Raw genomic sequence first — 12,900 nt, forward strand, 5'->3', positions numbered from 1 at the left:
CTTCCGGGCTGATGCGCAGACCTCAGCTCTGACATAAGCATGAGCATCAGATGTTACCTGACCTACTGGCGCGTGCATGTGGTGATCTCTTAGCACACAGTGCCAGTGAATCAGAGAAGCCTTATATGTGCGCACCAGACTGTTCCAGCTTCCATTCCTTCCTTGCCTGCAGTGCTGCGGCTCAAACCCAGAGACTGAGAGAACTGACAGGAATTTTTTTTAATGTACCATTAAATTATTGTGGGTGAGGACAGGTTAAATTCTTGCGGGGATGGACGGGTAAGATTCCCCGTGGGGATGGGCGGGGACGGGTTAGATTCCCTAAGGGGACGGGTTGGATTCCAGTGGGGACGGGTTGAATTTCTGTTCCCGGGCAACTCTCTAGACTACAACTCCAAGGGGAGGTGGGAGGGAATGTGAGAATACTTGGCCTGCTGTCCTCGAAGAACATCTGCTACAGGTGAGTGTAACTTTGCTTTCACTGAGGACAAGCAGGCCATTGTATTCTCACAGCTGGGAATCCCTAGCTACCAGTCTCACTTAAAACGATGCTAGGATAGTAGGGACTAGAAACGTTGAGGCCTCAAAATCAATTAACCTGAAACTATTTACATACTAGTTGTGAAGGTGCAGCCTAGAACTAAAGAAAGCTGGGCTTAAGGGGGTGGAGTTGGATTCTAGATACAAACTGTCATACCGGGGTACAAATTATATCGTAGTGATAGGGTGAATCGGATTGGTGGAGGGGTAGCATTGTATATTAACGAGAGCCTTGAATCAATAGATTGAAAATTCTGCAGGAAACAAACACTCCTTGGAATCACTGTGGATTGAAATTCCATGTGCAAAGGGGAAAAGGATAGTGATAGGAGTGTACTACCGTCCGCCTGGCCAGGACGAACAGACGGATGCGGAAATGTTAAAGGAAATCAGGGACGCAAACAAACTGGGCAACACAATAATAATGGGGGATTTCAATTACCCGCATATAGACTGGGTTAATGTAACATCTGTACACAAAAGGGACATAAGATTTCTTGATGAAATCAAGGACAGCTTCATGGAACAGCTAGTTCAGGAGCCGACAAGAGAAGGAAAAATACTAGACTTAGTCCTTAGTGGTGCTCATGATCTAGTGCAGGGGTAACGGTACGAGGGCCGCTTGATAACAGTGATCATAATATGATCGGTTTTGATATTGGCATTGAAGGAAGTGAAACTAGGAAATCAAGTACGCTAGCGTTTAACTATAGAAAAGGTGATTACGACAAAATGAGAAAAATGGTGAAAAAAAGACTGAAAGGAGCAGCTCGCAGAGTAAAAAACTTGCGTCAGGCGTGGATGCTGTTTAAAAACACCATCCTGGAGGTTCAGGACAATATATTCCACGTATTAGAAAAAAGGGAAAAAAAAGACTAAACGTCAGCCGGCGTGGCTAAACAGTAAGATAAAGGAAGTCATTAGAGCCAAAAAACAATCCTTCAGAAAGTGGAGAAGAGAACCAACTGAAAGTAACAGGATAGATCATAAGGAATGCCAAGCCAATGCAAAGCGGAGATAAGGAGGGCAAAAAGGACTTTGAGAAGAAATTAGCGTTGGAAGCAAAAATACATAGTAAAAATTTTTTAGATACATTAAAAGCAGGAAACCGGCCAAAGAGTCGTTGGGCCGCTGGACGAAAATGGTGTTAAAGGGGCGATCAGGAGGACAAAGCCGTAGCGGAGAAATTAAATGAATTCTTTGCTTCGGTCTTCACCGAGGAGGATTTGGGGGGGACACCGGTGCCGGAAAGAATATTTGAAGCGGGGGGGAGTCGGAGAAACTAAACGAATTCTCTGTAACCTTGGAGGATGTAATGGGTCAGTTCAGCAAGCTGAAGAGTAGTAAATCACCGGGACTGATGGTATTCATCCCAGAGTATTAATAGAACTAAAAAATGAACTTGCGGAGCTACTGTTAGAAATATGCAATCTGTCCCTAAAATCGAGTGTAGTACCGGAAGACTGGAGGGTAGCCAATGTTACTACTCCGATTTTTAAGAAGGGTTCCAGAGGAGATCCGGGAAATTATAGACCGGTGAGTCTGACGTCGGTGCCGGGCAAGATGGTGGAGGCTATTATTAAGAATAAAATTGCAGAGCATATACAAAAACATGGACTGATGAGACAAAGTCAGCACGGATTTAGTGAAGGGAAGTCTTGCCTCACCAATCTAATGCATTTTTTTGAGGGGGTAAGCAAACATGTGGACAATGGGGAGCCGGTTGATATTGTATATCTGGATTTTCAGAAGGCGTTTGACAAAGTGCCGCACGAAAGACTCCTGAAGAAATTGCAGAGTCATGGAATCGGAGGTAGGGTATTATTATGGATTAAGAACTGGTTGAAAGATAGGAAGCAGAGAGTAGGATTGCGTGGCCAGTATTCTCAGTGGAGGAGGGTAGTTAGTGGGGTCCCGCAGGGGTCTGTGCTGGGTCCGTTGCTTTTTAATGTATTTATAAATGACCTAGAGATGAGAATAACTAGTGAGGTAATTAAATTCGCCGATGACACAAAATTATTCAGGGTCGTCAAGTCGCAGGAGGAATGTGAACGATTACAGGAGGACCTTGCGAGACTGGGAGAATGGGCGTGCAAGTGGCAGATGAAGTTCAATGTTGACAAGTGCAAAGTGATGCATGTGGGTAAGAGGAACCCGAATTATAGCTACGTCTTGCAAGGTTCCGCGTTAGAGTTACGGATCAAGAAAGGGTCTGGGTGGCGTCGTCGATGATACGCTGAAACCTTCTGCTCAGTGTGCTGCTGCGGCTAGGAAAGCGAATAGAATGTTGGGTGTTATTAGGAAGGGTATGGAGTCCAGGTGTGCGGATGTTATAATGCCGTTGTATCGCTCCATGGTGCGACCGCACCTGGAGTATTGTGTTCAGTACTGGTCTCCGTATCTCAAAAAAGATATAGTAGAATTGGAAAAGGTACAGCGAAGGGTGACGAAAATGATAGTGGGGATGGGACGACTTTCCTATGAAGAGAGGCTGAGAAGGCTAGGGCTTTTTAGCTTGGAGAAGAGACGGCTGAGGGGAGATATGATAGAAGTGTATAAAATAATGAGTGGAATGGATCGGGTGGATGTGAAGCGACTGTTCACGCTATCCAAAAATACTAGGACTAGAGGGCATGAGTTGAAGCTACAGTGTGGTAAATTTAAAACGAATCGGAGAAAATTTTTCTTCACCCAACGTGTAATTAGACTCTGGAATTCGTTGCCGGAGAACGTGGTACGGGCGGTTAGCTTGACGGAGTTTAAAAGGGGTTAGATAGATTCCTAAAGGACAAGTCCATAGACCGCTATTAAATGGACTTGGAAAAATTCCGCATTTTTAGGTATAACTTGTCTGGAATGTTTTTACGTTTGGGGAGCGTGCCAGGTGCCCTTGACCTGGATTGGCCACTGTCGGTGACAGGATGCTGGGCTAGATGGACCTTTGGTCTTTCCCAGTATGGCACTACTTATGTACTTATGTACTTCAGGACTGCCTGCCCAAACTGGCTGCCACTTTAGGTATCCTGCTCAAGGCAGTAATGAGACGTGAATGTGTGGACAGAAGACCATGTCGTGCCTTTGCAAATCTGTTCTATGGAGGCTGACCTCAAGTTGGCTACCGACATAGTCATGGCTCTGACATTATGAGCCTTGATAAGTAAAGGATATTCAATCTGCTAGCCAATTGGAAATTGTGCATTTTTTCGATGGCTACCCCTATCCGATTTGCATGAAAAGAAAAAAAGCTGGATGGACTGTCTATGGGCTTTAGTCTGCTCCAGATGGAAGGCTAAGGCTCGCTTGAAGTCTAAGAACTAGCGGACATGAATTTATTTATTTATTTATTGCATTTGTATCCCACATTTTCCCACCTCTTTGCAGGCTCAATGTGGCTTACAATACATCATGAATGGTGGAAATATATAAGAGAGTATACATTTAGTATTACATAAGGATATTGGGTAATATGATAATGATGAAACATGATAGTAGTGTAGCAAGCAAATATTATAAGACAATTCTGGATATATGTGTAGGAGTTCACATTTGTTGATCTTTGTGGTATGCCTTGTTGAAGAGGTGGGTCTTCAGTAGTTTGCGGAAGTTAGTTAATTCATAGATCATTTTCAGGCTACACGGCAGTGCGTTCCAGAATTGTGTGCTCAAGTAGGAAAAGGTTGACGCATGCGTTAGTTTGTATTTTAGACCTTTACAGTTGGGGAAATGAAGATTGAGGAATGTGCGGGATGATTTTTTAGCATTCCTGGGTGGTAAGTCTATCAGGTCTGATATGTAGGCTGGGGCATCTCCGTGAATGATTTTGTGAACTAGGGTACATATTTTGAACGTGACGCGTTCTTTAAGTGGGATCCAGTGTAGCTTTTCTCGTAGGGGTTTAGCACTTTCATATTTAGTTTTTCTGAATATGAGTCTAGCTGCAGTGTTCTGAGCTGTCTGAAGTTTCTTGAATTGAAGTTGAAGGGGGGCAGACTCAGGAGTAATATCAGGAAGTATTTTTTCACGGAAAGGGGGGTGAATACGTGGAATGCCCTCCCACGGGAGGTGGTGGAGATGAAAACAGTAATGGAATTCAAACATGTATGGGATAAACACAAAGGAATCCTGTTTAGAAGGAATGGATCCACTGAATCTTAGCGGAGATTGGGTGGCAACACCAGTAATTGGGAAGCAAAACCAGTGCTGGGCAGACGTCTACAATCTACACCCTGATCGTGACTGAATAGATATGGATGGACTGGAGTGTAAATTTTAAGGGGCTTTAGACGTTAGCTTCAGAACTTTTAGTTCAAGAAGAGTGCTGGGCAGACTTCTATGGTCTGTGCCCTGAGAATGGCAAGGACAAATCAAACTCGGGTATACATAGAAAGTATTACATACCATGTAAAATGAGTTTATCTTGTTGGGCAGTCTGGATGGACCATACAGGTCTTTATCTGCCATCATATACTATGTTGGACGATTGACTAATTAAGATGAAATGATTGGTATAGGGATTGGGTGACACATGGTTTAAAATATAAAATATTGTTAATAATCAATGCTATGTTAGACACACGGGGACTTAAATGTACAAAGAGGGAGGGGGGAGTTGAAGTTATAATAAGGTTTGAGCTGGATGTAAGTTGAATAGTTAGGGAGGGTTATAATGGGAATAAGAAAAAGTTTGATGTTTATATGTGAAGTACATCAGCAAATGTGAGTGTTTCTTTGCTCTAACTGTATGCTGACTGAGTCCACATGTACCTTACCTTGTCATCAATAAAAAAAAGTTTAAATATAAGATGAAACTCTGACACGAACTTAGGATGTGTTCGGAGAAGTACTCTATTGTGGTGAAACCCAGACTGGCTCAATCTGTCCTCCTTTTTCTGGAGCCATATGGTAACCCTACCATTGTTGGCATCTTCTGAAGAGGTGAAGTTTGGAATGGTAGTCCCACAGTCAAATTCATTTGAATTGTCCACCAGAGATGGGCATGCGTCAACTCTGGAGGAATGTGGATGACATCCGCTAGATTTCCAGCCTTCTGAGGCCACTGGGCAGCAAGGGTCCTCTGGGCCTCTCTCAAATGGAGACTTGCCAAGGGAGTGAAATGCACTGTTGAGGCCATGTGGCCCATCAAGCCCTTCGGACTTGCAAGGCGAGTGCTGATAAGGTCGCTTCTCTCGTTTGTGGAAGAAAATCCTGAGCTTGCAATGTATCGAGCAGGGCTGTACTCCAGTGCTGAACCGAGAGAAAGTGGGACTTGGGGTAGTTTATGACGAACCCTAGGAGCTCCAACGCCCAAATAGTTAGGCACATTGACTCTGTCGTCCCCTCCTGCAATGTGCTCTTGACCAGTCAATCGTCCAGATAGGGAAACACATATACTCCCAGCTTGAGCAAATAGGATGCAACTACTGCTAGACACTTGGTGAATACCCTGGGAGCTGACGTGAGGCCAAATGGCAGAATGAAGTACTGGTAGTGGTGTTCCATATCCGGAATTTGAGATAACTTCCTGTGGCTGGGAAGTATTGAAATGTGGGTATAGGCATCCTTTAAGTCCAGAGGATATAGCCAATTGTTTTCCTGAATCATGGGAAGAAGGGTGCCCAGGGAAATCATCCTGAACATTTCTTTGACCAGGAATTCATTCAGGGCCCTTAGGTCTAGGATGGGATGAAATTTCCCCCCCCCCCCCCCCCCCCCCCCCGGTGGGCACAAGGGAGTACTTGGAGTACAATCCCTTCCCTTCTTCCCCTAATGGTACAGGTTTGACCGCATTGGCCTGTAGAAGGGCAAAGATTTCCTCTACAAGTACCTGCTTGTGCCGAGAGCTGATGTACAGTGCTCTCGGTGGACAATTTGGTGATCTTTGACACCAATTCAGTACATAACTGAGACAGACTATTTGAAGAGCTCACCGGCCAGAGGTTACAAGGGGTAAAACTTCTGACACCCCCCCCCCCCAGTAAGCTATCTGGGAAGGTTACTTTGAGTGCAGTTATGCTGTCCCGGAGCCAATCAAAAGCTTGTCCCTTGCTTTGACTGGAGAGCCAGCTGGGGCTTCTGAGGGCAGGACTGGCAAGGCCAAGAACGTTGGGACTGGGGGTTCTGAGCAAAGCAAAATGTCATCGGAAACCTGTGCCTTTGAGAGTAGTAGCGTTGCTGCCTAGGCCCATCTCCATGAGGAAGAGGTTGCAGTTTGAGGATGCCGAGACAGGGTTTGGATGTTATCAGTATGTTTCTTTATGAGGCCACCTTGGCAAGGAACGTCAGCCAATCTCTTTTGAACCACTGGTTCTAGGTCAGAGAAACGCAGCCATGAGATGAGAGTCTGTGCATCCCTACACCCATGGCCGAGAGTCTGGAAGCTATGTCAGAAGAGTCATAGGTGCCCTGGCCAGCTACTTACTGGCCAACTGGCAAAGCTCTGAGGCCTGCTCCTATGGGAGAGAATCCGCAATACTTAGTGTACTGTGGACAAATGACTGCAAATAAAGGCTCATGTAGAGCAAATAGAACTGGAAGCCTGAAAAGCTTTCCTCCCAAAAGAGTCTAGTGTCCAAGCCTCTCTACTTGGGACTCATTTGAGGGAGGATTCAACCACCAGAGAATGGTGTGGCAGTTGAGCCTTCTGGATACGATAATGTGAATCCACTTTCTTAGGTGCAACCTGAACTGAGAGGGGAGATTCCCAGTTCTTTGTCAGTGCATCTTTAAGGATAAGAATATAAGCTTTGCCATACTGGGACAGACCGAAGGTCCATCAAGCCCAGTATCGTGTTACCACAGTGGCCAATCCAGGTCACAAGTACTTGGCAAAATCCCAAAACATTTTATGCTGCTTATCATAGAAATAAGCAGTGGATTTCCCAGTCCATCTTAATAATGGCTTATGGACTTCTTTAGGAAGCTAGCCAAACCTTTTTTAAACCCAGCTAAGCTAACTGTTTTTACTACATTCTCTGGCAATGAATTCCAGAGTTTAATTACACGTTGAGTGAAGAAATATTTTCTCCAATTCGTTTTAAATTTACAACTTTGTAGCTTCATTGCGTGCCCCTTAGGCCTAGTATTTTTGGAAAGAGTAAACAAGCGATTAACGTCTACCCGGTTCCACTCCACTCTTTATTTTATAGACTTCTATCATATCTACCCTCAGCCGTGTCTTCTCCAAGCTGAAGAGCCCTAGCCGCTTTTATCATTTTCAACACCCTTCTCTTTACCTTTTCTAATTCCACCATATCTTTTTTTGAGATGCAATGTCCAGAACTGCACACAATATTCGAGGTGCAGTTGCACCATGGAGCAATACAAAGGAATTATAACGTCTTCATTTTTGTTTTCCATTCCTTTCCTAATAATACCTACAGTAACATTCTATTTGCTTTCTTAGCTGCTGCCGCAGCACACTGAGTAGAGGGTTTCAACATATCGTCAATGATGACACCTAGATTCCTTTCCTGGTCGGTGACTCCTAACGTGGAACCTTGCATTACATAGCTATAGTTCAGGTTTCTCTTCCCCACATGCATCGCTTTGCACTTGCTCACATTAAACATCATCTGCCATTTGAATGCCTCAGTCTCATAAGGACCTTTTTCAAATGACGGCGTGAGCACTGAAACCTTTGGTCTTCAAAAAGACCTTTGTCAAACGCCAGTGTGAGCGCTATAATTGTGTGTCTGTGAAAAGGTCTATTTTAAGACTAACCCATTGTACCAGTATTCAAGGAATACTTTCTATTGAAGATTTAAATATTTATTCAACCTAATAAGACTCCTGAAATCGGCCTGTGGCTGAAACACAGATCTGGGTCGAGTCTTTAACTAATAAAAACATTTAAGACCCTAGACTGTTGTCCTGGCCTCTTGATCCAGTAGCCCATTTCCCATTGCCTTTTCAGAACCGTGAGACTAACATGAGCGGTCATAGCGGTCAGTTTGAAGCACAGCCGAGGTCCAGGTAGGAGCAGAGTGTGACCACTCCCACCCAGGTACCACTGCCCACCACGGACATGCCTCGGTAGGTCAAGGGGTGGAGGGGCAGTTTTCTTTGTGGGAGGGATGGGAAACAATCCTCTTGATTAGGTCTCACCAATGATTGGTAGAGAAATATTACCATATATCTATAATATCTATATAAATAATTCTCACCTTGAACATACTGAAGCTTACTCTGTGGCAGAGACACACTGAAGCCCTGCAGTGTTGGTAGGCTAGGCTGTCAGCACCACTCACCTCATGCACCACTCACTCACTCTCAGTCAGAGACCCACCCACAGTCACGCCCCTTCTGGACATAATTTGCAACCTCAACGTTCTAAATGAAGCTGCAACTTCCGGTCTTGCATGGTGGTGTAGATCGAAATTTGGATTTTTCACACAGGACTGTCTGCCCCGCCCTTGCGTCACGACGTCGTGACGTGGAGGGCGGAGCTATGACAATCAACAAATCGCATCGCACAGCAGCCCCGCCCTCACGTCGAGGGTGGGTCATGGAAAAAACTAACGTACTGGCTCTGCAATGCCTGCCCCACGCCGTCCCTCCAGCCTGCCATCCACGGAACGACGACAGAGAGACACAGATGAAGCAACGCCCCTTCCAGGCTCCGAAACGCTCTGGCCGTGCGTCCCCCCCCCCCCCCCCCCCCACAGCAACATCAATCCCATCGCCACCCTTCCCTCGCTGTCCGGCCGCCGCCGCTGCTGCTGCTGCTGCAAAAAACACACACAACCTAAAGGTGAGAGGGAGGGAGGCGAGCAGGCATGCAGGCAGCCTGAACATCTGAAGAAGGGAGGGAGGGAGCGAAGCAACCAAACAACCAGCCAGCCTGAATGTGGGTGGAACGGAAGGAGGGAGCCAGCTTGATCATCGCAGTGCCAGGGATGAAAACCTTGCTAGCGCCCGTTTCATTAGTCTCTGAAAGGGTCTTTCTTACTAGTATATATATATTTTTTTCAGAATCTACTCTCCCTTCTTAATGTTTGATCACTTCAAGGTCATTTATAACAATGACCTCCAGATCCCTCTGCTTTATGGTAGATGACAGTCGTAGAACCTCCCCCTCCCCTTGAGAATTACTGCTGTGTATTTTTCTGTGAATGTAAAAGAAATAAACCTCAATTTTCTTTGTAATTCCTAGGTACAGACCATGAAAGCATCAATCCTGAAGTTTTAGCAAGGATTAATCAAAAGCACGAGCTGAATGTACAGAATCCAAAGGAGTCAGGAGAAAGAGAAGTAGCTCATTACTACACAGGTTAGTACTAATAGCAGATATTACACAGTACAGTTGAGTAATAATTAGTACTCTACATAGAAAGGGGAGGTATTACAACATACAGAGGGCCTGAACTAAGAATTACAAAAATTGTGCAAAGAAAATCATAAGAACCACCAAACTGGAGCAGATGAAAGGTCCATCAAGCCCAGAATTCTGTTTCTAACAGAGGCCAATCCAGGTCACAAGTACCTGGTATGATCCCAAAAGATAGGTAGATTCTGTGCTGTTTACACCCAGGGATAAGCAGTGGCTTTCTCCAGGTCTGTCTGGTTAAGAATGATTCATTGACTTTTCCTCCGGGAATAGGTGCCAGTATTTCAAAATGACTGGGGGTGTCAAACATAATACAAATTATCCCTCCCTCAACACAGTGAAGGAGCTTGTTCAATATATGGGGTGCTCAGTAGCCACTGGCACTCACAGAGCTGGCTCCTATGCCTCCAGGAACTTGTCCAAACGTTTTTAAAACCCAGCTACGCCAACTGCTTTTACCATATTCTATGGCAATGAATTCCAGAGCTTAATTGTGCATAGAGTGAAAAAAATCTCCTCCAATATGTTTTAAATGTGCTCTCAGTGTTGTTGTCAATCCTCTGGGGGCATCATCAGTAGAGCAGATTTGATATGTGCCACTGTGTGTGTGTGTTTGTTTGTTTGTTTATATAGCATTTGATACACTGCCTTTCATGATATCAACATCAAAGCAGTGTACAGTCCAGATTAATGCAAAGAGAAAACAACAGCATACATCAGCATGGGACTCGACACCAAGAAGGCGTGTGAATTCGACATTTCTTCATCAGCACAGAGGGATCACAATGCCAAACATCGGCATTGGTCCCCCTCAAAGCACGGTGCCAGGAGCTCCAGGGCATGGGCGTCTCCAACACCCGAGAAACATCGGTGCTGGGAGGAGCGCTCTACCTCTTTAGTTGAGGTGCTGACGCGTCTGTCTAAGGGCAGCCGAGATCCAGTTTCCGAGTCGGCACTGGTAGATTTGCAGGTTGTCTCCATACCAACATCGTTTCAGCTTTTACCGATGATTACCCCCAAAAAGCGGTTCCAGACCATGTTCAAGGAAGAGCTGGCGGGGTTGCTGCAGTTCCTCAGTGCATCAGCATTGAGGTGCTTTCACTAGCCATGGCACACCCCCAGCTTGACTTGCAGACCCAGGCTTTGCTTGTGGAGAGGTCCCCGACACGGGTGCCTCAGTGGGCATTGGGGCTGGCAGGTGGTGATGACCTCTACGTCGGGGGAGGAAGCTTCTTCCCTTGAGGGTTGGGGCAGACACGCACCTCGACACCCGTCAAGACATGGAGGCCATTCCACTCACCTGAGGCAGTCACAGACTCAGCCGTCCCATGCGAAGTACTTTGCTGAGTCTAAACATGGACCGTTCATGGAAATCTGAGAGGGAACCACTTCTTGGAGGAGGAGTCCTATGGAATATCTTCAGAACCCTTTCCTGCTGAGGAGAGGCACGTCTCCACCTGAGGCTCTCTCCTTCACTGGTTTTGTAAGGGAAATATTGACAGCCATTCCAGTTAGGTTGGAGACTCTCCGCCTAGAGAGGCTGTGACAGTTCCCCTTCACAGCGTTCTCAAAGATGCACAGATGACGAACTGGGAGATCCCTCTCTCTGTGCAAGTTGCTCCTAAGAAGGTGGGTACTATGTATAGAATCCAGAAGGCTCCTGGATTTGATGATGCCCAGTTACCCCACTATTCTTTGGTGGTCGAATCTGCTCTCAAAAGGGTCAGAAGTTCCAGGACTCATTCCTCTGCTCACCCAGGCAGAGAGGTTCAGATTTGGATTGGTTTATCATGCCTCGATGCTTGTCTCCCGCACGCAGACCTAAAAGCTCTACACAAGCCTTTACTTTAAGTCCCTGGTGCAAGGTGCACTAGACTTTGTGGACACTCTCCCACTGGAGCAGGCTGCACAGCTTTGGCAGCTGGCCGGCAAGCAGGAGTGCAGGAAATATCTGGCCATGGGCACTTTTGACACTTCTGATATTGCATCCAGAGTCTTCTCTAGTTGTGGGGATGTGTAGACTCTCATGACTGCATGTCTCTGACCTTGAACCAGCTGTTCATTAGAGGTTAGCAGACATGGGATAGGAGGAAATGTCCTATTATGGATTAAAAACTGGTTGATGGATAGGAAACAGAGAGTGGGGTTAAATGGGCAGTATTCACAATGGAGAAGGGTAGTTAGTGGGGTTCCTTAGGGGTCTGTGCTTGGACTGCTGCTTTTTAATATATTTATATATGATTTAGAGATGGGAGTAACTAGCAAGGTAATTAAATTTGCTGATGACACAAAGTTATTGAAAGTCGGTAACTCGCGACAAGATTGTGAAAAATTACAGAAGGACCTTTCGAGACTGGGAGACTTTGCGGCTAAATGGCAGATGATGTTTAATGTGAGCAAGTGCAAGGTGATGCATGTGGGGAAAAAAGAACCCGAATTATAGCTACGTCATGCAAGGTTCCACGTTAGGAGTTACGGACCAAGAAAGGGATCTGGGTATCGTCATTGATAATACATTGAAACCTTCTGCTCAGTGTGCTGCTGCTGCTGCTAGGAAAGCGAATAGAATGTTGGGTATTATTAGGAAAGGTATGGAAAACAGGTGTGAGGATGTTATAATGCCGTTGTATCGCTCCATGGTGCGACCGCACCTTGAGTATTGTGTTCAATTCTGGTCGCCGCATCTCAAGAAAGATATAGTAGAATTGGAAAAGGTGCAGCGAAGGGCGACTAAAATGATAGCGGGGATGGGATGACTTCCCTATGAAGAAAGACTAAGGAGGCTAGGGTTTTTCAGCTTGGAGAAGAGACGGCTGAGGGGAGACATGATAGAGGTATATAAAATAATGAGTGGAGTGGAACAGGTGGATGTGAAGCATCTGTTCACGCTTTCCAAAAATACTAAGACTAGGGGGCATGCGATGAAACTTCAGTGTAGTAAATTTAAAACAAATCGGAGAAAATCTTTCTTCACCCAACGCATAATTAAACTCTGGAATTTATTGCCAGAAAACGTGGTGAAGGCGGTTAGCTTG

At 45.6% G+C, this 12,900-nt stretch overlaps 1 protein-coding gene across 2 annotated transcripts in view; it reads left to right on the forward strand.

Annotated features, from left to right (window-relative positions):
• LOC115464569 (zinc finger protein 664-like) overlaps window positions 1-12,900 on the forward strand; it is a 40,571-nt gene that overhangs the window by 2,808 nt on the left and 24,863 nt on the right. For both annotated transcript variants that reach the window (XM_030194936.1, XM_030194944.1), the window contains exon 2: window positions 9,692-9,808. In XM_030194936.1, the coding sequence (XP_030050796.1) occupies window positions 9,692-9,808 (117 nt within the window). The remainder of the gene's footprint in view (window positions 1-9,691; window positions 9,809-12,900) is intronic.

This window comes from Microcaecilia unicolor, chromosome 1, assembly GCF_901765095.1.
Source record: "Microcaecilia unicolor chromosome 1, aMicUni1.1, whole genome shotgun sequence".
Classification (NCBI taxonomy): domain Eukaryota; kingdom Metazoa; phylum Chordata; class Amphibia; order Gymnophiona; family Siphonopidae; genus Microcaecilia; species Microcaecilia unicolor.